This window comes from Streptopelia decaocto (assembly GCF_964273445.1).
Source record: "Streptopelia decaocto genome assembly, chromosome: 1".
NCBI classification, from domain to species: domain Eukaryota; kingdom Metazoa; phylum Chordata; class Aves; order Columbiformes; family Columbidae; genus Streptopelia; species Streptopelia decaocto.
This window is the reverse complement of record NC_138663.1, coordinates 113136298-113161425: the sequence shown is the minus strand read 5'-3', so window position 1 is coordinate 113161425 and position 25128 is coordinate 113136298. Positions and strand designations below refer to the sequence as shown.

At 38.5% G+C, this 25128-nt stretch overlaps 1 protein-coding gene across 1 annotated transcript in view; it reads right to left on the bottom strand.

Moving 5' to 3' along the window:
• SYTL5 (synaptotagmin like 5) overlaps positions 1–25128 on the bottom strand; it is a gene marked incomplete at its 5' end in the record, with an annotated part of 55044 nt that overhangs the window by 15281 nt on the left and 14635 nt on the right. Inside the window, 7 exons of the mRNA XM_082052099.1 lie at positions 2885–2977; positions 8701–8807; positions 10717–10846; positions 12426–12582; positions 16891–17016; positions 18710–18842; positions 19421–19536. Coding sequence (XP_081908225.1) covers positions 2885–2977; positions 8701–8807; positions 10717–10846; positions 12426–12582; positions 16891–17016; positions 18710–18842; positions 19421–19536 — 862 coding nt within the window. The remainder of the gene's footprint in view (positions 1–2884; positions 2978–8700; positions 8808–10716; positions 10847–12425; positions 12583–16890; positions 17017–18709; positions 18843–19420; positions 19537–25128) is intronic.

Below are 25128 nucleotides of genomic sequence, written 5' to 3'. Positions count from 1 at the left end.
CTAAATTATCCCTGTAATAGAAAAGTAAGAATTTGTGTGCCCACTTCAGAAAACAAAGCACAAGGAGGTGGATGAGTTGTTCTCTACTGAATCCAAATATTCTTTTTCTTGATCTTTAGAGAAGTGGGCAGTGAGGGATAAATGATTGGGGGAAAAAACTCAACAGAAAGTCCTAAACTAACAGAAGACCTCCAACCCTAGAATTTATGCAAACACAATTTCTGAATTGCTTACAAACCACAAACAAAGTAACACAAATTCAGTAGAAGTATTTCATATACTTGGCTTTTTTCCCCATAGACTCTGTTCTGTGGCATTTACACTGGACATTATATACGCTAAATGTAACGTCCTTAAGAAATCTGCTCATTTTCCAGTTTCATAAGTAATAAACAAGCACCACATATGGAGGATGTGGAGACTCATTTTAGCACCTCAGTAAGAACTATATTTGTTTCGCATTGAATCTGATTGCTGCAGCAAGGTATGGAACAATTCAGTCTTACTGGTGTGATGGGACTTCACAACACACTAACGTGCTTAGGAGAGGAACTGGTGAAGGATGCAGGTTAAACTAAATACACAGTTGACATATTAGCTTTGGGAAAACACAGAGAAAAACGCCCTAATGCTGAGATACAGTTCCTGTTCAGTGTCACTTTCCATTTTCATTTTTGCTCACTCACGTTACAGTAGATTTCAAGTATCTTTACCCTTTGAGGTACTTTTTCCTTCAGCTCAGATGCTCATTGTCAGTGTACCCATACTGTACTTCAAATTCTCATATTCAATCAAGAAAGGAAAAAAAAATTAAGAAAAAGAAAAAACACACAGAGCCTAGTGTTCATTAATAACATTATGTCAGCGTGACTTAATATTACAGTCATCTGACAGATAAGTATGTGAAAAAAATCTGTGCAGTGCAGAAGGCTCAAAGGCTTACAACAAGCAGAGTAAAGGCAAAAATAAGAGGAGCTATGTTAGTAACTAGTAACATACACTTAAGGGGAATTAAAAAAAAGAAGGTGCAAAATTGACCTCTTCTTGCAGGGAGAAGCAGCTTGCCATTTGCAATTTTGCCATTAACATAGCATGCAATGACATTAAAACACATGTCATGCTGAATTCAGAGAAACAAGAGCATTGAGATGTGAGATTATCTCAAAAGTACAGCAGTGGAAAAGCTGCACTCTGCTTAAGAAAAAGGTCAAAGGGAAATCTACAGCAAAGGGCAAAATCCAACACACAGACAGAATGCTACCTACAGCACTGAGTTCCTCAATCACTGACCTAAATGGAGAAAGCACTTAAGTACCTGCAACCCTTATATCAATATTCAGAGGAAATAAAAATAATTCTGTCTATAAAATCCATGGGACCAGGAAGCATTGGAGACAATGAATCATAATCAGCCTCACGTAAGTGGGTCTAATTAGACCAATGTCAGGCTGCATTGGTGTGAAGTGCTACATGTCAGTTGTGTCCGTTTCTGTGAACTACACAAATAAGAAGGGAAATAGAGTCTGGACATGGGCAGATCTAAGATACTAAAATGCTGTGATGACAATTTTCCCCACCCTTTCTCCTCCCCAGGTGAGCCAAACTGGTATTCAGCCAACTCCATCTCTTTGGGATCAAGAACTTAGGAGGGCATCCCCTGGGGACTAATGCAAATGCAGTCTGGAAAGCGCAGTTCTTCAGTTACTGTCATAGATGAAATTTTATCTTCTCTTTTAGCACACAAACTCCTCATCTCTCTTCATCCCCTTCAACTCTCTCATCTTCTATCTGGAACTTGTTGCAGTGTTCTGATAGCCTATATACTGACCAGAGCTATTCTTAGGCACCAGATGACCTTTGAAGTTCCCTTCCAACCCAAACTGTTCTACGATTCTATAAGAAGAGTGGCCAGAGAGAGCTCTGAGACTTTTCTGAAGATACTATCAGTTGCCCACATCCTAAGTGTCAGATCCCAAAAATGAGGTACACAGCAGGCAGTCATAAACTAGACATGTCAAAGGCTACTTTTATCAGCCATTTTCTTTCCCAGTGAATAGCAGACTCCATAATGAACTGCATAAGTCTTATTATACCAGTTCTATTGCAGCTCAAGCATCTGTTACAATCTGAAAATGCAGCTATTCTTTTAAAACCAACATTCAGTTACTACAGTTAGACACCTGCAAGACTCAGACATCTGATTTACAGTATATAAGAAACAAAACAGTATACAAAAATAAAAAGGATATAACAGAAAAATACTACAATTATTGCAGAAGGTAGAAAAGTTGTCACCAACTAAAATCCCCAAGTATCTCCCTCCTCACTGTAAAGAGAAACACTTTTCAGATGTGGGTGGCATAGCAATCATCTCATGAAAAATGGGAGAAGCTGGGCTGGGGCATGGACAATGGTGCCACAGAAGTGGTATGTATGCAAACACACAGACAAGTACTTGTGTCCCAAGGACCTGAACAATCAGAAAGTGGTTTGAGGTAGAAGATCCCACCATAGCCTTGTTCTCTTCATTTCAAGTAAATAAAGATTAAGTGCTCCTCTGCAAAGCTGAGCAGTCGCATACTGCAAACATGCATGGTTTACCTTCTTCACATGTCAGCTTGGTAGTAACCTGAGCATGTGAGGACATCTGCTGATGAGTATGTAAAATGGTCTAGTCTTTCCATGCACCACAGAGAATAGCATTTTAGCTTTGAACAGCACTAAAAATATAATAGAAAAACTATCTAAATATTAAAGAATGTTTCTCAAGTGCAAGATGAAAGATGATCTGCTGCCAAGTGGTATGAAGTTAAACTTCTTTTTGAAGGAAAAAGACGGTCTTTTGTGAAAGGAAAAAGCATATGTTTTCCACTCAAGATCTTACTGTTAATAATCCACTTGTCAAATGTCCATGTTTCCTTGAATAACGAGAGGCCACTATGTCATCAATATCTTCTTCTGTTTCATCCAGATAATCCTAAATGGCAAACAGGTATTTTAGTTGCTGTGTTTTGCTCTGTATTTGTTTACCCTCTGTGGCTTGGTTTTGGTTCATGTATTTTCCACTTTAGGAAGGCAGTGCAGGATGTATTCAAAATTCTAATCTCTAGGGGAATTTTGATTTATATTTTCCACATCTTTGCACAGGCACACAGCATAAGGGGGAAAGATGCTGTTAAGGTTTCAGGGTTTAAAACCCTGAAAAACCTGACACATCCTTCATATCTTATCCTGGAGGTGCACACCTTTACACAGCCAACAACTGTGCACATAAACAAAACCCACTTCCCTGCCTACTAACAATCCCCTGTGAACTACCTTATTCTGTGTACTACTATTTTTATTCAGGAATTCAGGTTTGGAAAACTTAGAGGGACGTGGTGAGAATTTTTCAAATCTTAACAAAAGAAATTAGTGAATTAAGGTCCAATACCAGGGGCCAGGGGATCATTGATATTGGTTTACCTGAAGACATTTGTAGTCAGAAGCCATGAGATTATTGATTTCTTGGTTACAGTCCAGATTTCATGTTTTTACGGGACATATATTTTACAATCCAACCATCTAGTTTTCTAATTATTATCCACATTTATATCAGTCCCACTCATGCAAATATACAAGCACACAATTTACATTACACTTGCACCCTTTCACTCTGTCTGGTGACAGGCAATGATTTCGTGAACAGAATCATTAACATAGACCCACTTTCTAACAGTCAGTGCTGGGAGCCCCGGGTTATTGTCAAACCACATGGGAAGAAACTTCTCCTGCCATCATACACAATGAATGTATTCAAGCAGCAAACAAAACAAAAAAAAAATCCAGTTGATGTGCATGTTTTTAAAATAATTAAATCCCTGTATTATTTTAATACTTTAAAAAGGAGGAAAAAAATCAGTAATTGCACAGCTTCATATATATGCTTGAGTTTTAATAAGCAAGGCTGAACTGTAACATCTTTAGGTCATATACAGAAAAAAAGAATTTACATTTTTTTAAACATAGTAATCAAATAAAATCTAAAAAGAAATATAAAATCTGGTTGATGGTCCTAATGAGGCTGTTAATTTTAAGTAAAAGTTACAGGAAAAAACCCCAACCAACAGCTATCATCCTAGTAAGTGTAGTGTGGAAATTTCAAGCATTTTCCTAAACCTTAGGGCAGCTATTTTGAAAGACTCTGCTCCTGGTTTTCATAGAATAGAATCATAAAATCATTTCAGTTGGAAGAGACCCTCAGGATCATCAAGTCCACCATAACCTAACCTAACTCTAGCACTAAACCATGTCCCTTAGGAACCTTGTCTAAACACCTTTTAAACACCTCCAGGGATGGTGACTCCACCACTTCCCTGGGCAGCCTGCTCCTATGTCTAACAACACTTCCCATGAATAATTTTTTCCTAATATCCAATCTAAAACTCCCCTGGTGCAACTTTCCTCTCGTCCTATCACTTGCTACTCAGGAGAAGAGACCAACACCCTCCATGCTACAACCTCCTTTCAGGTAGTTGTAGACAGCAATAAGGTCTCCCTCAGCCTCCTTTTCTCCAGGCTGAACAGCCCCAGTTCCCTCAGCTGCTCCTCATCAGACTTGTGCTCCAGATCCCTCACCAGCTTCATCGCATTCCTTTGCACTCCTTCTAGTACCTCAATGTCCTACTTCTGATGAGGGGCCCAAAACTGAACAGAGAATTCAAGGTGGAGACTCACCAGCACCAAGTACAGTGGCACAATCACTTTTCTAGTCCTGCTAGCCACACTATTTCTGATACAAGCCAGGATGCTGTTGGCCTTTTTGGCCACCTGGCCACACTGCTGGCTCATGTTCAGCCAGCTGTCAATCAACACCCTCAGATCCCTCTTTGATAGGGAGCTTTCCAGCCACTCTTCCCTGAGCCTGTAACACTGCCTGTTGTTGTGACCCAAATGTGGGACCCAGCACTTGGCCTTGTTAAATCTCATACAATTGGCCTCAGCCCAATGATCCAGCTGGCCCAGATCCCCCTGCATGGCTTTCCTACCCTCCAGCAGATCAACACTCCCACCCAGTTTGGTATCATCTGCAAACTTCCTAAGCGTGCACTCACTCTCCTCATCCAGATCATTGATAAAGAGATTAAACAGAACTGGCACCAGTACTGAGCCACTTGTGACCAGCCACCAACTGGATTTGCCTCCATTCACCACAACTCTTTGGGCCTGGCCCTGCAGCCTGTTCTTTAACCATCTCAGAGTTCACCCATCCAGGCCATTAGCTGCAGCTTCTCCAGGAGAATGCTGTGGGATATGGTGTTAAAGGCTTTACTGAAGTCTAAGTACCCAACATCCACAGCCTTTCCCTCATCTACTAGTTGGGTCACCTTTTAAGGGAAGTCAAATGTTCAACTTCCTTATATCTGTTTTGCAGCTATAATAATCTCACATGGTCAACTACATAGCTATCACTTTCTTAAACTAAACAGAGAAGTACTGTACTCAAAATCAGGAGTCTCAAACACTTCTATGCTAATCAGGAAAAACAGAGCAGAGAAGAAATGCTGCTGGAGAGTTGAACTGTTCATTTAAAGATTTGCAGAGTATTTGTCATTAGTATGCATAAAACTAGCCGTTATTTCTCCTTTGCTCCAGGGACTTAACTAAAATGAGCCCAGCTGAAAAGGATGCAAGATCTTTTATTACTACTTTACAACAGTAACTACATATTTAATATTGAGCAGAGGGAAATCAGGACACGTCATCACTATTTGGGACCAGAATTTATATACCAAGGCAAAAATTCCTCTTAACTTCATATTTTTACAACAAGCTTCTTCTGCTGGTCTCTTTCTAATCTGTTCAGGGCACTGTTAACATGCCACAGAAAAAAAAAAAAGTCATAGCTATTTTATATGCTAAGGAAAAAGTCCATGGAGACCCAGGCACAACAGAGCAAACTATAGAGGGAGACAGACAGAGAGCTCAATCCTTCAAAAGTTAAAAACAAAAAGCTCCTAAAATAAGAACAAGAAACCCCACCCTTCACTTCTACTTTCCTCAATTACTTCAGAATTCAGGTGTTGTACTTTAGTTTAAAACTTGGCACAAGAATAAACAATTTTCTTTCTTGCCCATACAACAGGAAGAACCAAGTCTGGTAACAGAAGGAAAACTTTTTCCTTTACCCTGTTGTATACATACCTGTGGACTTTAAAATAAACAATGTTATGTTTTTATTGCTGAATAATTAAATACAGGACAAAAAAGGTAAGACAACGTCTTCAAACTGTGTTGCTTCTGGTCTAGACGCTCCAATATTAACAGTACTTCACAAAGAGTCCTAACAACAGCTAGCTGACCAGCAATTTTTGTCTGCAAGCAGATATCTAAAACTAAAAATATGGTTAACATTTAACCTATCCGCTTAATTCATTTTGTACCACAATGATTATGTGTCTCAGGAGGTGTTACAGAACTGCAACTACATAATTGGTTAGTGTTATTAGCTTATTAAAGTTAGAGCTATCAGGTCATTAATCTCATGGTCTCTAGTAGGGGTTATAAAATGCACATTATCTAATTACTCCTACTAAAGCAGCTGAGGATGTAATGAACACTACTTGGTCAGGATTTCAACAAACACCTGTCCAGGTAAGGTGCTCACACTTGAATACAACGCTAGATTTAACTGGTTCCCCATACTCCTTGATAAACACCTACTACAGTATGTGGGTTTCTGGAAGTTGTTGCTTTTCACTGTCAAGAGCAATGTTAAGTTAGAGAAGCAAAATACCCATTCAATTTTCCAGCTGATATCTCTGTATGTGTAACGGGTTTTCCTGATAGAGCTGGGAGCAAAGTGGCTAAAAGTCTTTTCCTATCCTTTCAGCCGATAAATTCCAGCAATCTACATATCCTATTGATATGCGTCATCTTCCACACCACCTCTATCAGCTCCCGTCACCCAGGAATGAGACTGAAGGAGCTCAGTGAGCTCCACCAACTGGCCAAGAGGAAAGGAGGTACAACATTTCTCAGGCTGTGGGAGCTGTTGTTATCTTCATCAGATATCTTTCTTTTGGCCTCTTATATTGAGCACCAAATAAACTAAACTCCAGCAGGAATACAACTTATATCTCAAAACACTGCATCCATAATGAATATAGGGCAAGATTCTGAAGGACTCCTGAGAGTCAAATTACCCTAAAAAAATATGGTAACATTAAAGCTGATGAACACAATTCAATTGGTGTCATAAGACAGAGCAAGAGAGGACATGGGTAGAATCAAAGATCTATGAACCCTGCTATAAATGAAGTTTAAAGGGGAATTAGTACTCTCACAGGCCCTGGAGGAACTAAATCGAGGTTATGCAGCAAGAAAGGTCTCCTATGTAAGTTAGCAAAGAAGCCAGTGAGTTGCTGAGGTGCAATCTGAAATTTCATTCAAAGTTATCAAGAAAGAAAAAGAAAAAAAAATAATAATAAAAAACCCCATCTGAATAAGAGGAAGACAAAAATCAAACAACAGATACCATTCCAGATTTGGAAACTCTGGCACCTGCCTCAGAGAAATCCCTAAGTGATAACTATGGTACCCTGTACAACTAGAGGAGAAAACTAATATAAATACATTTGAGGTTTGTATTTTCTTATTTTATGCTTTTCTTCTGCAATATTTTCCAGCTTCTTAATCAAGAACAGATCACTTTTCTTTACTACAATAAAAAAATAAACTACTTATTTTTGAAGTTCTTCTTGCACAGAAATCTGACACACAGGAAAGGCTTTTTTATTTCCTTAAAGATTAACCCAAACAAAGCAGTGCTGCAGGCAAATTCTCTAAATGGTTACAATCCAAGAAACAGGTGGGAATCCCAACATATTGTTTTCCACCAAGCCACAAGTATCAAATACTACAAGGTGGGGAGATATCTCCCATGGACGATGCTCTTCTGAAAAGAGCAGATGGTTGGGAAGGACTATGACAATAGACAAAATGTGTAAACTGTCACACAGAGGGTTATGGATTTTTTTAAGGTACAAGCAAACACACATTTGGAAACTTCAGAAAAAATTATGATTAGATGAAGAACTAATTAAATAACTCTTTTTTTCCCCTCATGCATATTTAACAAGCTTGGAAATTCTTTGATGACATTGATGCATATCTTCAACTTGGATATGTGGATAAGAGGAGTGGGAGGTTGTGAATCACTTCAGAAAAGCAGCTCATAGAATACACAGAAAAAGTTGTATGGGAGAAAACAGTGAACAGGAAGAATATGCAAGCAACAGTGGAAGAACAGAAAGTTGGGGCTTCATTTGCTAAAAATATATACATGAGGGGAAAATCAAAACCGGACAAACATTAAAGCTTTTAAAGCATAGTATTTCTCAGCATCAAAATTAAAATCTAAGAAAGTATGAATTAACAGAATTTTGGAATCAGTGTAACATAGTGCCTGAAATGTATTTTCAGGCCAGTATTATTTCACCTGTAAACCCAAAAACCAGCAGATCATTAACAAACTGTCACCATGGCTATTCATTGGAAACATTCTATATCTAACATACTCAGAAGATGAAGCTGTTTAAAAACTCATTAGATATCTCTGAAATAATGTTCTACATTACTTATATTTTACATTGATATATATATACAGCACTGATTTTATAAGATTTCCACCAGATAAACATTTACATGTTTAGAACTCACCAGTTCCTGATCTAAGGCACTAGGTACAGATTTGCTTCTTAGGCTCAGAGTATCCTCATTTCCTTCAGAGAAAGATTCACTCAAATCTATCTCAGATCGGCTACGATCTGGAAAATAGAAGCCATTCAAATGTTTGCTATAATTTGTACAAAAAAATTCAATTTCATCTTCCACAATTTATTAAATGTTGTCTCAAATCCAATAGTTTTTTAAGAAAAAAACACAACAATATTTTAGGTATCTGTCACAAACTCTATGACAACTGAATGTTAATATGATGAATGGAAAAATATGCTTTCTGATGCTCTTCAGCCTTCTGGCCAATACTTTTCCCCCTATACTACTTATCTGAGGTAATGGTCTACTGTGAATGACATTATGGATCAACCTTTGGACTTTCTCTGGGAGGCCTGTCAGCCTGGAATGTTGCAAAATTGTGTGAATTCAGAGGTTGTCCCATGCAGGGATGTGAGTTCAACTTGATGATCCTTATGGGTCCCTTCCAACCCAGAACATTCTATCATTATATGAAAACTTGCAGTATGAGTGTTCACAGTGATTATCACATCTCCCACCACCAAACTCTTCCCAGCATCTGCTTCAGAATTAAGCAACTAGGGATCAGATGGACATAAGAGGAAGTACTTCTGTCATTACTGGTGTTCCCTGTGCAGAAAGGAGGAAGAAACAAATAAGTCTTCAGAGCTGCACGAATTTCTTTCAGTCCTACATGTATCTCATCCACTCTATTAGGAATAAGACACATTTGGTGTCTTGGAGAAAGATTTTCTTAGTCTTCCTCATATAAATATTTTGTGTGACTGTTCAATATATTGAGAAAGAAAGAGGAGGAAGAGAATACTTTTAGGTCCTGCAGGCAGGAATCTGAAAAGTTTTTAACTGTGCATCTTCTGCCTGGGCTACAGCTGATGTGAGAGGAAAGGTCACTTTCTTGAGCTTAATGTCCTTTGAGATCCTCAAACAAGGAGACAATGAAAAGTCTGAGGCCCATTGTCAGGCTGCCTGCAATTTTGCTCAGCATCCATCTGCTTTGGTAACATGAGGCCAGTTCTTTTCTACTGGAAAAACCTTTACTTTATAAAGAACTTTTGCTTCATAAAAAAGTAGCAGTCTGTAGTACCTCTGCCTGCATTTGCACTGTACAGTATTCTCAAAGAAACTCTGGTGCTTTCAAGTTGAAAAATCTAAGGTGAAGAATGTTATCTCCTTTGGTTAGCTGTGTGGGATATGCCACTAGGTTTCTGCTTTGTGCTAAATTCAGCTGAAATAAAGTGATCCCTGCTGCGTTTCAGAGAGAAACCTGTAAATCTGAACCCACCCTGTTGGCCTCGTAAGAAGCCAACTGAGTGCCTGGGAGAAGCAAAAGAGCACAGGGGGCTCCTGCTTCTTATTTTGGATGGGAAAAGGAGGGTCTCTACCCACTGTTGTGAAGGGGCTCTGACATGACCTTCCTGTGCAAGCCTTATTTACCTAACAGCCTCCAACGAAATGAGGTAAATTGAGGCAAATTCAATGCATGATGTATAAAAATGAAATGACAGACATTCTATAAGGGACTTGTCTCTGACAGCTCATTGTTTCCCAAATTTCCTTCTGGGCAAAGTGGGAGTAAAATGTAAAGGCAGCAGCACAGTAATACTTTACAGATTGCAGATTGGTAGTATTTTATACAATTGACTGTACAGAGAATGATTTAACAATGTGCAATTGTGAATGAAGTCTTTTAACAATTCTAAGAGCATGTGATTTACCTAATGCAAACATTATGCCAACATTATTGAAGTCAGTATTATATTTTTTTCAAATGTAAAACTTGTGAAGTGGCATAAACTTGGTTAGTAAAAGGGAAGAATTTTCAGAATGAATATGAACAAATTTATGAAGCTTGCATCTGATTCTTTAATGTGCTTTAAAAACAAAAGGAGCAGAATCACAATAGGTACAACCATCTGATAATAAAGGCTGCCAGAAAGCAGAAAAAGATTTAATACTTGCCTGATGACAAAGATATTCTTGAAACTGCAATGGAAGGTGTTCCAGATACTTTCCTAGGGTGCTTCTTTACTAAATCTTCAGGTACACTTTCGCTTGCTGGAATAATCATGCCATTTTCTAAGCCAGTGTCCTGACCAATAAGAAAAATGCACATCCCATAAATACAAAAAGCAAGCTTATTCACTGTCAGTCTACAAAAGTGCCATTTTTATTAGCTCTCGGAAGCCCACAGCTCTTTTAGCATCCAGTCTATTACTGTACATATTTAGATTACAATCTAATCTGCTTTAATTATCACAGATCATGCATAAAATTTGCACAAATATGTCATTCATGTATACATTCTGAGTTTGCAACTGAAGAATCAGAGCAATGCATCAGGAGCAAGAGGAGGGAAGAGAAACACTCAAATATATTAAAAGTTCACTTAGCTTAGAAATTAAAAAATAAAAAGGAAAAAGATAAAAGAAAAAGAAAGAAAAAATAAAACCTACTGCTTTTGTACCAGCATAATGATTTCAGTCAGGGTAAAAACAACTGGACTTGAAGTAATTAAATTCTGCCCATATAACCCCTTAAATAAAGTTAATATACTTGATATCATTATAGCTTTTTGCCTTCCTGTAACAGAATAGCTAACAACATAACTCCATCTAAATTAAATAGATTAGCCTTTTTCAACCAAATTGAATGCATTTGAAACCGAGCCAGTCTGTTTGCCAACAGGAATATAAACAAAACAACTATTAATTTATTTACAGATCCCAAAACTGCCTTCACGTATACTAACTTATATACTGTCTTTCCTAATAAAAAATAAGACCAAGTATTTGGACGTTAGAAAATGCTCACCTACTTTTTCCCAAGCAGTAATGGTAAAAGGCATTACCTCTGACTGTAAATTTTGCTTTCCTTAAACGCTTAAGTCATGGCAACTTAGAATAACTTGCTCGTACAATCCTGATTTCTTAAGAGGGGTGACTGAAACAAATTCAGGATGGGGTCTCAGTGCACAGCCAAGAGGAGATGCTTGGCAAACAGGCAGGCTCTCCAGCAACGAAGAGAGCGTCTGGTTTTGGCTAGATAAACAACATCCTTCTACTTATTACAAAACAGCCAAGGCAGCGAGCTCAGATGAAGCCACCTTCATCCCAAGAGGCCTAACTGCGTGCAATTGGAATCCCACCTTTCATTTTGATAGAGCATCTCCCATTTTGCGTTATGCCATAATTTATGTAGAGTCCAGTGAATCCAGAAAAAAAACCTAAAATCAGTACAGCCTGATTTTCTGCAAGTACTGAGCTTGCAACATTTCCCTTAGAAGTTAGTGGGAGTGTGCAGAACCCTGCATGCTGGAAAGTTGCATCCTTAGCTCACAGCACTTACTCAAGACCCTGATGTGCCAAAAACACTTATTCCCATCCTTTGTGCTTCCCACTTCAGAATCTGTAACTCATTATACGATGATGGACATTAACAGCAAGTTTTAGACACAGAAAAATCTCTGCCAAACCAAAAACATAAAGGATAGAGCATGACAAGTTCTGTTCTAGTAGAAATCTTCACTGGTCCCAGCAGAATTAAGGAAGAAACAAAATCTTCTCTGTCAGGCTTGTCCTTTCTGGGCTACAAATCAGGGCAGACACCAGCCAAGTCATCTTGTTTGGCGTCAGCCGTATTTGACGTCAGCTCCACATCACTGTACTTACCCTGCTATGATCTGCAGTCATGCTGCGTGTGCTGAGCGCCAGAGACCTCGGGAGGGCAGGTATGGACATGTTGCCTCTGCTGGCAGGACCCACGGCCCCTCTCAGGTGGCCTCCATTGGCCTCTGCATCACTGCTGTTCAGAGAAAGGCTGCTCCCTCTGGGATAGAGAGGAGAGTATTAAAGTGTTATTGCTTTGAGCAAACCAAGGCAACCCACCTAGCAAACCATTACAAGAAAACAGCTGTGTTGACAGTTCAGAAAAAATAACACTGCCCTGGATGAATTGTGTGATCTACTGGAAGGAAATGGTCACCTGGAAAGAAATACACAGGCAAGGGTGAATTACAATTACTTTATATATAAAAGTGATACAAGTATTTTCAGCACTTCTACCAGAATTTGAGAGGCTGAAAAGGGCGTCTCTTGTCCAGGCTGCAGAAGCTGCATTTGTCCATATTCATTTCAAACTGCATTCATATTCCGGCATCCCTTGTTTTAAAACAAAACTATGGTGACATGACAGTTCTGACCACTTCTGCAGCTGACGTTAACGGCAGCACCATCTCCAGAAAGTCTAAAATCCTTGGCTATCTGCTCTGTCCTTGCCAGAAAAATGACAACTTGCTCACTATCCTATTTATATTGCAACAATGATTCTTGGCCCAAACTGGTTGATTCTTTCAACCAGCTTGGAAAGCTAGGAAAGCTGGACAAGTCTTTTTGCCAAGTTTTGTGTTAGTATGAAAAGTGACAAAAACCATCCGTGACCAGCATAACAGAACCTAATTGCTGTCTAATACCACAAGAGGCAGAAATTTTTCCATGGGACATTTTCTGTTAGAAAATACTGATTAGAGCATGTGAACACTGAGGGCTATAAAGGGTAAGCTCTTGCATTTCTTTGACCTTTCAATATAATTAAAATGATTTTTAAATGTATTTCAACACATTTCCAATTAAAGTTTTCTTTTCATTTGAAATTTGATTTGTAGTAAAAATACAAATTCTTGGATAATCTACTCTTCTTTCTCCACAAACATCAGTTCAAACATTTCCAATTTTCTTCACAATTGAGAGAAATAACAAAAAGTCTTGCAGGATAGTAACAGCTCTGCATACAGTCCTACTTATTACTTTAAGAAATAAAATTACTGGTAAATAGGAATTGATACCAGAATTGAAGCCTTTTCCGTATGGAAAATACAGTGTCAGAGGACAGTAATAATGTGAATTTGCTGGAGAAAATTTTTGGAGCTTACAGTACATTTTCAGCCCAAAGAGGCTTGCTTAATCAATATTTCAGATTTGCAGGCATCTTCATTGTGCTGGACAACAGCTGAAGTCCACCTTCACTTGGTTTAGGCTGTCATATCACGTTTAGAGTAAGTAACTGCAGTAAAAATCTTCTCTACCACAATGGAAATTTCGAGTAGAACTACCGCTGAACTGAGAAAAAATACTCTGGAACACAACAGATCCTGTCTCACCACTACATTAAGCACTGAGCACAGGCTCTGAATCCACATTGGTGGAGTTATTGAAAACAAGGAATACAGAGGAAAACCCCAAACACCAGAACTGTCTACAAATGTTGTGCAACCATATTTTTGTCTTTTAGTAAACATATTTTAACAATTATCCAAGTTCTTATATTGACAACAGTAGATAATGCATAAAAAACAGGCTCTTACGCATGTCCACTTGACATACATGCACTGCTACTTTTTAATTTAATGAGCTAGTGATCAACAAATCCTCCTAAATGTGCTTTGGTTGAATTATAGTCCTACTGTTTATGTAAAAATGAGTCTTTGGTGCTGTAAAGTCAGAAAAATCAAGGTCACTGGCTGTCATCTGTATTTAATCAAAAGTGTTGGACTTAGAGGCACACACCCTAATTGCCAAACCTGCCAGTATATGGCAAGTAGCCAAAATGTTGAAAACCTCAGTTGTATTGCAGGCCATATCACTTTTGATGGACTGCGGTGACTTTCTGTTACAAAAATTGTTGTTACAGATTTTTTTTCCATCACTGTGCGAACCAATGTGAATCAAGAGAACTGTTCAGAAGTAATAGTGGGCTGGGGTAAAAGACTGGAAAACACATTACAAGGGGTTCTGCAGGAGTCATCAGTCAGACTGAGCACTTGCACATCAAACCTGCTCAACAGACCTCTCTTGTATTTTGCCCTCATTTCAGTCTGCTATTAGAGAGAGGTTAAACACACTTTATACACATATTAAGTAGATGACAAAAGAAAAACTTTGTTGTAAGGTGACTTTGCCAGGTATTTCCATGTGGTAGACAAGACCTCAGAATGATAGGGCAGTGTGCCTGTGTAGATGAGTCTGAAATTCCTGTAGTATTTCTCCTAGAAGTACTCTGATGCAGTCTCACAGCAGTAGAAATAAACCAGTTGAAGGGATGAATTCATGGCCTGGGACTCCCTATTCCCAGCTCAGTACATCATCTCTTAAACCAAAATGTTTAGAAAGAATAAAAATTGTCTCTCGGTTTCCCTGCTGGTAGGTGAAATACTACCAATTTTGGCAATGCAGCTAAAAAGATTAGGGCAATTACAAAAATCAGTAGTATGCAGGAAAATCTAGGACAGGTACAGTGTCACAAGATGGTGTTATTTTAATTTGAAACTCAAAACAGTTACAGAGGGTAGCCTGCGAAGCTTTTCTATTATTTTTAATAATTACTACTCAACTCTATAAATTAACTAAAGCAAGCATCCTCAAATATCTAATTATGTATTTAGCCATGCATGCACAAGACAGGAATTTTCATCCCTATACTGAGAAATAGAAGCTGCTGCTCAGTCCTTCCACAAACTAATACTTAGGAAGTTCCACATCTTCCATAGACAGTAAGATAATTCAGGCCCCCTACCAAAAGCATCTCCTGGCAACACAGCAGAGTCACCATGTACTCTGACACAGGACACCAGTTTGATCAGGTAGAGATGAGATGATGGCTAGAGAAGGAAGTTGCCCTGACTCAATATCCTTAATTTAATAAGTTCCGCACTTGGGCTCTGGGTGAAAGCTAAAAATTGATGCTTTATGTGAAAGTTAAGCAAGGCAGTCAAACCTAAAGGTTATTTTCACAGGCTACTTCGCTATATCCTTCTAAGCCTTCAAACAGCTTAACAGGTGCTGAATTCTACCACTCTGAACAAAAAAAAAAAAAATTGCTTGTTTATGGTTAACTGAGTTACAACTTCCTTGTAGTCTGGTACATCAGAACTGCTGCACAGATCTCTCACAAGCAGCCTTTTGTCCTTATTCTGGTGAACTCTTAGAGAAAGTTACTTAATATTGCATAACCTTAGTGTTATGTAGCACAGGCACCAGATGCCTCAATTTTTCTCTCTTAGATCCTTCACTAATCTCTATTTAACGAAAATCAAAACAAACTCAGAAAAATACCAAAAATACTGCTTCTGGTGTCAGGTATGAGTCTAGTTAGATACAGAAGGCCTAATTATCTCAGTGAAAAAAACCAAAGAACTAGGCATGGGTTAAAGAAAACTACCTTTAAAGCTGAGTTGGCTAATAAGTGCTGAAGCATCCAATGAAAAATTCAAACTTAAACTTTTGAGAAGATTGTCACCATCAACTTCAGGCCTGTTGCAGAACATTCAGCAACTGGGTTTTTGAATTGTAGGTAACTAAGGGAAGCAAGTTCTTGCTTAAACAAGAAGGGTCATCTGTGGATGAATTAAACTTCATGATGCTCCTTTTACCAGGTGTTCCTGTATAGCTATCTGGAATCTCCTAGGAGCACTTATTTCAAGCTAGAAAATACTATTGGATTTTACCTTATTATTATTATTATTTTTTTTTCTAAATCCAAATTGTAAAATTTCTAGGTGCGTGCACTTAAGCAAAGAATGTGGGTCTACATCTGTTATAGACTATCCAACTGAACAACAAAAAAAAGTGAGCTATTTTTTCACTTCATTTTGGAGTTGGTACATGAGAGGATTGTTGCATCTGGCATTTTATTATGCTATCAACAGAGACAATAACAGAGATCTCTTAAGCCCAGAAGAATGATAAAGGGAATTCTATTAGAAATAACTGGGACAGTAACCACGGAAAAAAAAGGGCAGAGCCTTTTAAGAAAATATAAATTTTAATCAATTAATATGTCATTATTGAATAAAAACTTTGGAACAAAGGGTCTCAGTTCCATAACATGAACACAGGTCATCAATTAAAAGCCAGAAATCATGGAAAAACACACTGACAGCAACGACCACCTGAACACAAGGACAGAAAAGGAAGATGGATGGGGATATTTTTTATTTTTCTTCTTTTGTTTTTTAAACATCATATCTGTTTCTGAGATAACATTAATGCTGAGCATTCAAAGACACAGTGCAGCACAGGCGACTGGCACACAGCCCTAGGTCAATGTCGGCATGAGCTGCACCCGAGTTCTGCTGCTCACCTCTCAGAGCAAGGCGTTGACTTGCCGCTGCTCAGACTTTGCGTTTCAGCTTCTGGGCCTGCGTTCCTTTCACCTTCATCTTTTGTGTTTGTAATCTCTCCTTTGGTAGCTGCCCTAATTACCTTCCTGATGAAAACAGGGAATAAAAGATGTTAAAAGTTGTTTTTCCCAGGAAACAACAGCGTGCCGGAAATACTGTGATGTGCGCATTCTGTTCATTTCATCTGTCTGACCTACAGATAACTCTGGATATAAGCATCCATAGACCACCAAATCTGGTTAGCAAACTGATTCCTATGAACAAAATACCCTATATGTATTTTCTCTGAAAGATTTCTTTGCAGCTCTACAATTATATGCATCAATGCCCCAAATATGCTATTTTCTGAAAACTTCACCTTATCCTGCAACATGTGGCCTAAGAAGACAGAAATAAATGAAATAAAGTTTTGAAAAATAATAGTATTCTTCATAGACTTACAAACAACAATAGACTGTTAAGATATCTCATATCACTGTAAGCAAGAGTTGGCCCCAAAATCACTTCGCTAAAACAAATCCACTCACAAGATACATGAATCTGGAGCCTGAGGGAGGAAGGGAGAGCAAGGAAGGAAGAGGATGAATAATGAACTACTTCCAAGAGAGGCCACAAAATGTACTAGGAAAAGCAAGCCTAATTCTTGCAGGTTTGAATTTCCTCTGTGGGGAACGCCACCATGAGAAAACATTTAAGGCCACAAGCCGAAAAAGGTTGAACACCACTAAAATAAACAACAGACAATTAAAAAAAAAAAAAAAATTCTCATTGTCGAATATGACTAATAGATTTGCACAAGCAATTTAAATGAAAGGAGAATTAGAAAAGTAAACTTTAATGCACTCTTATTCTAGCTACCAATTAGCATGATTTACAGCAATAGGTCTTTTTATAGGATAATAGATTCCCTAAACTGGTTCTTTCTTCACCTTAATTTGACAAGCCAAATACTCTTTTCCCCAATATTAAAGAGAGATAAGTCACTCATGTTAATTTCTGGAGTCACTGAAACAAGTAATTCCACACTCAGCTCTCCTCAGCTTTCCACAGCTTTTTTACTTCTATCTACCTAGCCTATATTTAGAATCCATAATATGTGTTCATTCTTCCAACAGAAATCAAGTTTTCCAACTATCAGCCCATGGACCTCCACCCATAATATGAACGTTCGTGTGATATTTCTTCCCCTTCACTCAATAGCATCAAGTTACGTCCAGACACCACTTGCGCAACCATATATTCAATGCATCTTTCTACATCCCCTGGGAATAAGCGAGCGCTCTTCTAAGGGCACAGCCACACTGGAGTTACATCTGTCACTGAGACTTGCAAGACAACTAGCAAACGTATCTGTTTATTCACAGTCACACACACACACAAAAGGGGCACTTCTTGACTGTTAGATTGAATCTGCAAAGCTCGAATCTAAAGGAAAACCTGACTTGTGAACAGAACCAACCAGTGTACATAAAAAAAAGCATTTGCTTCTTCAACAAACCTGCCTTTAGGAACACTCCGTTACTTCTGAGTATAAACAAGAAAAGTCCAGGAGTAAAATTGCCTTTTTTTCCTGCTACCTTTATAGCTGAAGAGTAATTACTGCTGCACTTCCTAGGAAACAGCAGTCTAATTACAGTAAGCATGCTTTTAAATGAAGGCTGTTTCTAACCATGGTAAGTTTGAGGATGATGTGGAACGCTGGAGGAACTCAAAAGAAAATGCATCCAACCATATAGAGTTGTTATTCGATTTATCAGTTTGCAAAAGAAAAGGCTTTACCTTATCTTTCTGTGTCCACTGAAGACTGATTTATGCCCAGTTGTGGAGGAGGCTGATACATCCAGACTTTTTTCTTCATTCTCTTGGGGTTGATCTTTAAATGTTCTTCCTTCATCCTTACTGGAAACTGTATCTTCAGTGAAGGGGGAAATTTAAAAAAAAAGGTAATGTCTGCCCATTCCATTTTTCAATATTAAATAAAACTATATAATAAAGTATCATGAGAAAAAAAAAACCTTTTGGGGGTTCTTTGGCTTTTCCTTTTAATAAAAGAAAATAAAACCGTACGTATTTTGAAACGTTTCTCTTTATCACCTCTTGTCTTGAACTATGCTTCTGAATTTATCACTGGTTGGGTTTAGATCTCTACATACAGCCAAACTTCCTGGCATCAACAGAGAATGAACTTTCAGAGTCTCTGCTTCTGGCTTTGCAGCTGAATAATAATGTCCACCTGTTTGGACAGTGAGATTTTAAGCAGCTCTCTGTCTCCACAGAGATACTTCTTCATTCATCTGTAGCTTACCTTTCCTATATATTAATCATTCACAAATCACTGCATAGCAACACCCAAATCTGAAATTAAGATTATAATCCTGATTATACTTACACCTTCAACAGTGGAGAATAAGATACAATACAAGTCAAACACTCTGGAAACCAGGCTTAAATGTATTAAGCACAAGCAAATCTCTCTCTTGAGGTCTCTACCTGGAAACTTGTGCAGGATAGACTGTCTGACAACATCAGTTCCAAGAAGATTTGATTGTTTGAAGCGCTTTGCTCTCTCTTCAAAAAACCATTCTCCTGTCACTATCCGTAGCTGCCTATATGGGGAAAAAGAAAAAAGCCAGAGAGGCATGCATGTTAACAGACTTAGCCAACCAAAGCTACTGCTTCAGCCCTTGGGTCATCATTCATGCGTCAGGCTTGCAAACGCTGGACAACATTTGTACAGTTCAAAATAGAAAGTAAAGTGATTGATTGCAAAGCTTGGAATATGTAGCAGAAAAATAACATCATTTTGCTTTGTGAATGAAAAGTAATTTTCGGTACATGGAAATTTACTTTGCAAAAAAAAAAAAAAATATTTCAACCACATTTACTAGATTTGTAACATAGTAACTCTCTAGTCCTTTGGATAGTGAGCTACTCAACCTGAGTTTCCAGTATCTCAAAAATTACAAGATCTGTAGAAAAAAACAACAGTGGATGGAGGGAGAAAACCCCCCACAAAAGCTCCTGCCAGCCAAGCCAGCAGTTCATGGATCCAACCTGTTTATATACAGGTTGCTGCAAGCCAATATATTTCTCATCTCTAAGTTTCATATGCTGCCACTATATGCAGTTTCTTCATATGACAACGGTGTTATGAATTAACTATGTGCCAGAGGTTCAGAGCCATGAACTTTCGTCTCTGCCACTGTTCTGCATAATGCTGCTTTTTCTGGTTTCAAATTCTCTGACCTATACCAGCAACAAATAAATCCTGTACTGCTATTGGTGTTTTCCATAGGTTTATTTTTAATTGATTGCTAGCCTTTTCCTGAATTAGTTTCATTATGGTCAGTCATGACCATTTCTACAGCCTCACCACATATAGTTAATAGCAAAAAGCTACTAGTCATGAATACTCAATTAAAAGCAAATAAATAAACAACAAACAAACAAACAAATAAATAAAAACTTACTTAGCTCCAGACATGCTCCTTCTTACTTTATGCTCAACAAGAAAACTTCTTTTCAAACCCATACCAGAAGAGAAATCATCTAGTTCCTTGAGCATAAAAATTACTACAGATAGATTTAGAGCACCGATCTTCACTGTTAAATTACTTTTTGGTCATGCCTGAATGGAGAATCTGACTTGGAAAAATACTAAAAACTACAGAATAGGATCCGGCCGTTGGTAAAAAAGACCCCAGTTCTTCCTAACCTATTAATGAGTCATGGACCTTTGCATGAGTCATTAAAAAAAAAAAAATCCTCCAAAACATGTGCTCACAAGCATAAAAATAGAAGATTATTGCCCTTATCTTGTTGCTGCAGACTCCTAGTGACAAACCCCTCTATAATTCATCATCACAATCAGTCAGTCATTATGCAAGGCACTAAATAGAATCTCTACATTTCCACTCAGAATTTTTAAATTAGCTTTGTTAGATACAAACACTGAAAAGGATTAATTGTATTAGAAACTATGCACAGCCTGGCTAGTATGAAAAACAGTTTTTTCTCTGAATGCGTATTTTCACTATTCATTTACAGCACACACTTCTCTATGCAGTTATTTTCATACCTAGGTTTATAGTAAGTTTAGTACTTTGTATAAAACTACAAGCCTTTCAGACCTTTGACTACGCCACCATATTCTATTGCACTATATATGACATTGCATTGTAGAATGAACTACACATTTCATTATTATTATTATTATTATTATTATTTTGTCAGTTACTCCCAGGTTTGACCATAAAACTCCACAAGCACTGTTTATTCATCCCTAATATCTTACCAGCAATACTTAACTTGATCAGGGTCAGACAGGGCACTCCTCACCCCTGTATCCAGGCAAAAGCCTCCCTCCTTCTCCTGGCTCAAGACAATCTGAAGGAGGTGGTGTGACCTACACCCAGGGTGTCAGCAGCGTGAGGTGCTGCCCGACACAAAGCTACATGTTTCCACAAACAAAAACTTGTAATTATTTCCACACCAAAACCTGAACTGTGCCATTCCCCTTGGCTGTGGTGGTTCATGGAGAGGCAGCCCCTCTACCACACAGTCCCTGGAAAGCCACCCCCTACATTTGAACAGTGATGAGAGAAAATAAACCTCTCTGGTGCCTCCTGCATCACAATCACCCAGGGCACTTCAGCCTGAGGGCAACTGTGTCCAAGACCCGTGTGTCTGCTTGTTTTACCATGTATTAGTCATACAATCTAATGTGGAGATTCAGTCTTGCAGCAGCAGGAAGATCGTGGGGGCTAGAGAGATCAAAGGAGCTGCAGCCAAGGGAAGGACAGCTGGGGCAGCTGTAGGAGGAGGTTGGGAAGGAAGAGGACGGAGAGCTGCTGAGCTGTGCAAGGAAGGATCAGTGAGAGTGCTGTTGGTGGGGAGAGGAGGTACTGCCCCAGCATCCATGCCTGGGAGAGAGCCTTCCACTCCTCTTCCAATCCATTGTGGTTCAGGTCACCCAGACCCTTAGAGCTCACCATGACTCCCTCTCTCTGTCCCCACTCCATCCCATACCATTCTGAACAACCTGACCTACACCTCGCTCTGGGAGTGAAGCACCCTGCAGGAGAGGAAAGGCTGGTGCCAGGCCAGAGAGCAAGGCAGGAGTATTTTGGAGAAGGACTTTCTTTTCTTCTTGCCATGCCCTTGTAACTATCGACCCCACACTCATCTTTCTCGCAGTCACAAAGCTGTTCAAGAGGGACATAAGTTAATCTGTTTGGGTGACAACAGTTGATCCCTGTATCTTCTGGCAAAGGATAAATAGGCAGTCTGCTTCTCTTAGTAACCTCTCTCTGCGGGCTGTAACCTGCCACAATTAAATAGCCCCCAATTACGTAGCTGGTATCCTTTTGCTCAACCAAGGCAGTTCAAAGTCATCGCTGCACACTCTGGCAAACACAATCCAAACCCACAAGGAAAGAGGAGGATGTGAACTGTCCCTTTTGCAGGCCCGAGCCAGCAAGGGAGTGTGACAGCTGCTGCACCAATGGAGCTGAACCTTGTGCCAGTTCACCAAATGAAGGTAAACTTTGTCTTTCTTCTTAATCTAGCTGATCTTATTAAGTAGTAATAAGACCCACATTTTAAATTGAGGTGCCAACTCCTTTGCATGGCTACTTTGAGGACACCCACATCCATGCTGCTCTGAATTCACCAAGACAGCCAGGTCTGAAATAAAACATGGACAACTCCCTCAACTGAGGCAAAAGATACAGCAAATATAGGAATTATTGCCTTATTTTAGTCAAGTGCTTCACTTCTCTACCCACTCCTGCTATTCACAGTGAAGGGGAAAAAGCAACAGACATCAACAACCAGCCATTGTGAGTGCTGCATGAAACATAGCTTAGAAGCCTCAACCTTCACTTCAGACCTTTGTCCTCATAGTCACCAATGTTACTGTCAGTCTTGGGATCTTGACTTCAGTCGGCAGTACTCTTTTGCAAAAATGTCTTACCCAACAGAACATCTCTACAAAAATATCACATTCTAATGAAATAAGGGGGAAAAACCCTAAGCCTTGTAGCTATGAATTTCTACTGCGCTAATATTGGTTGCATTTTTCACATATACTGAACAATTCAGAGAAAGACTAGAGTTCACGTTATCTTAACCATTTGTACGTGCCAGGAGTACCTGTTAGAGCAATTTTTGTTCTACACATAAACAGAAATGAACTCAGATTAAATGACTTCTGACTTGAAGCTTGAATTTCATAATTGAATTTGACATTCTGAATCAAAAATTGAGGAGCAAGACCTAAACAATCTTACAATAATGTTATTTTCATGCATTTATAATTATGACAAAGGAAGCCTGTCTTTCCTACTGAGATAGTGCATTTTCCTTCTATTTCTGATACAGGACTTATATGAACCCTTCTCATCTAAATAATTGTTTCTGTTAGAAAAGAAACAAGGTGTTTACTGAACAATACATCAAATCAGTGCTTGCAGGTTTGTTTTTTTGTTTTTTTTAAACTAAGTCCAAGGTCAATACTGACTGTAAATCACAGTATGTGCATGCATTTTCTTTACTTTCCTTTCTCAGCTAGAACATAGCATACAAATTAAAAAATATGTATGTGTTCTGCCAAAATAGTGTTTAGACTGGCCTTTCAAGGTGTGCCACAAATGCTAAATCAGTAGCTTTAGAAAGAAGAAAAAACAGTGTTATAAATTGTGATGGCAGCAATTTTTGCATGATTGCTCTTTCCTGTACTCAAAATGGCCAGGAAAAATTTAATGAAAAATCACTTTTGAGTAGCTAGGTTTAATACTTTAGGTATCTGCTGGTCCTTAGACATTAATTACTGATCCACCTATCACCATCATCATGTGAGAGGGAGTACATTACAGTTTCACGTTTCTTCTTCCTCTATGATCTCCTACTAAAAGGATTAGCTTTGCCAACGTGCTCCTCAGTTTAAAAATGGAACATAACCTGTGGCCTCTCCCTGCCAAAAACTCTGCTCGTTGTTTTCCAGTCTCATTGTTGCATGACACTTCGTGGTTAAAAGCCTAATTATAAAAATTCCATTTAAGATGGAAAGTGCCAGTTGTTACTTTTAATAATCTCTTTTGGGAAAAAAAGCCCACACTGGTAAAATAGTTTCACTATCCATTTGATCATCCAGCCTGACTCACATCTACAGTAAGGGAGAGAGATTTAGTCTAACTTCTTTTCCCTCTCCTGTTCCTCAAGTTATTTTACTTCCTCCTTGGGAGTAAAATTTGGAAAACTGGCAAGACAAAAGGATGGCTGAAGTGCAGCCTATACAGGAACATACCAAAATATACAAACTCATATTTGCATGTATTCAGTTCCACTGAGTATTTTCTATAACATGAATTAATCCCACACAGAGTAATTTTTAATAAGCCATGAAGCTATTAAAAAGAAGACAAATCTGCTTAGAAGTTACTAAAATAAAAAGAAATTTTAAGAAATGTGAAAAACATTTGCATACTAAAATATTTGAAATGCCTCTAATTTTAGGCTCCTAATGGGAATAAATGGTACTAAGATTCTGATGAACTTTCATGACACATTAAGAGAACATAATTATTTCAAAGATAAAGATAGATTTCCCATTACTGCTTTGTTCTGCTGTAATTACTTGGACCACCTAGGCATTTCATCTCACTGAATAAGTAAATCAAAACAAAGGCATTGTTTGCAGATATCTAGACACATTCATAATGAGAAACAAAGGCAACATCAAGACACAAAATCAGTTTGTCAGCAGACTGCTTGAAGAATTTGATCTCCCTTAAGCTATTATTCATTTTAGATGCCAAATTTCAAACAAAAAGTCACCACATTTTAAGAAGATGCAGGGAAAAAAGTTACCTCAATGGAAAGTTTGTTTTAGTACCTAGTTTAAAAAGCTCTGATGACCTCAGTTCCTTGTATGCAGGGAATGGAGCAGAAAGCTTCCTCTTTCATCAAGTGCATGGCTACAGACAGGCTCAATTTACCTCATTAGATACTACGGCGTGATCATTAAACATACAATCACATAAAGAGTCTCTTATTCTCTGCCCTTAGGAACTGCAGATCTAGGAATGTGGCAGAAGACTTAGCTCTAACCCTCCCTGACATTCAAATCCTTTATCTTGCAACTCTGTATTCTAATGGGAGGGTGGGGAACAAAACCACCACAGTAATATTCTCTTTAT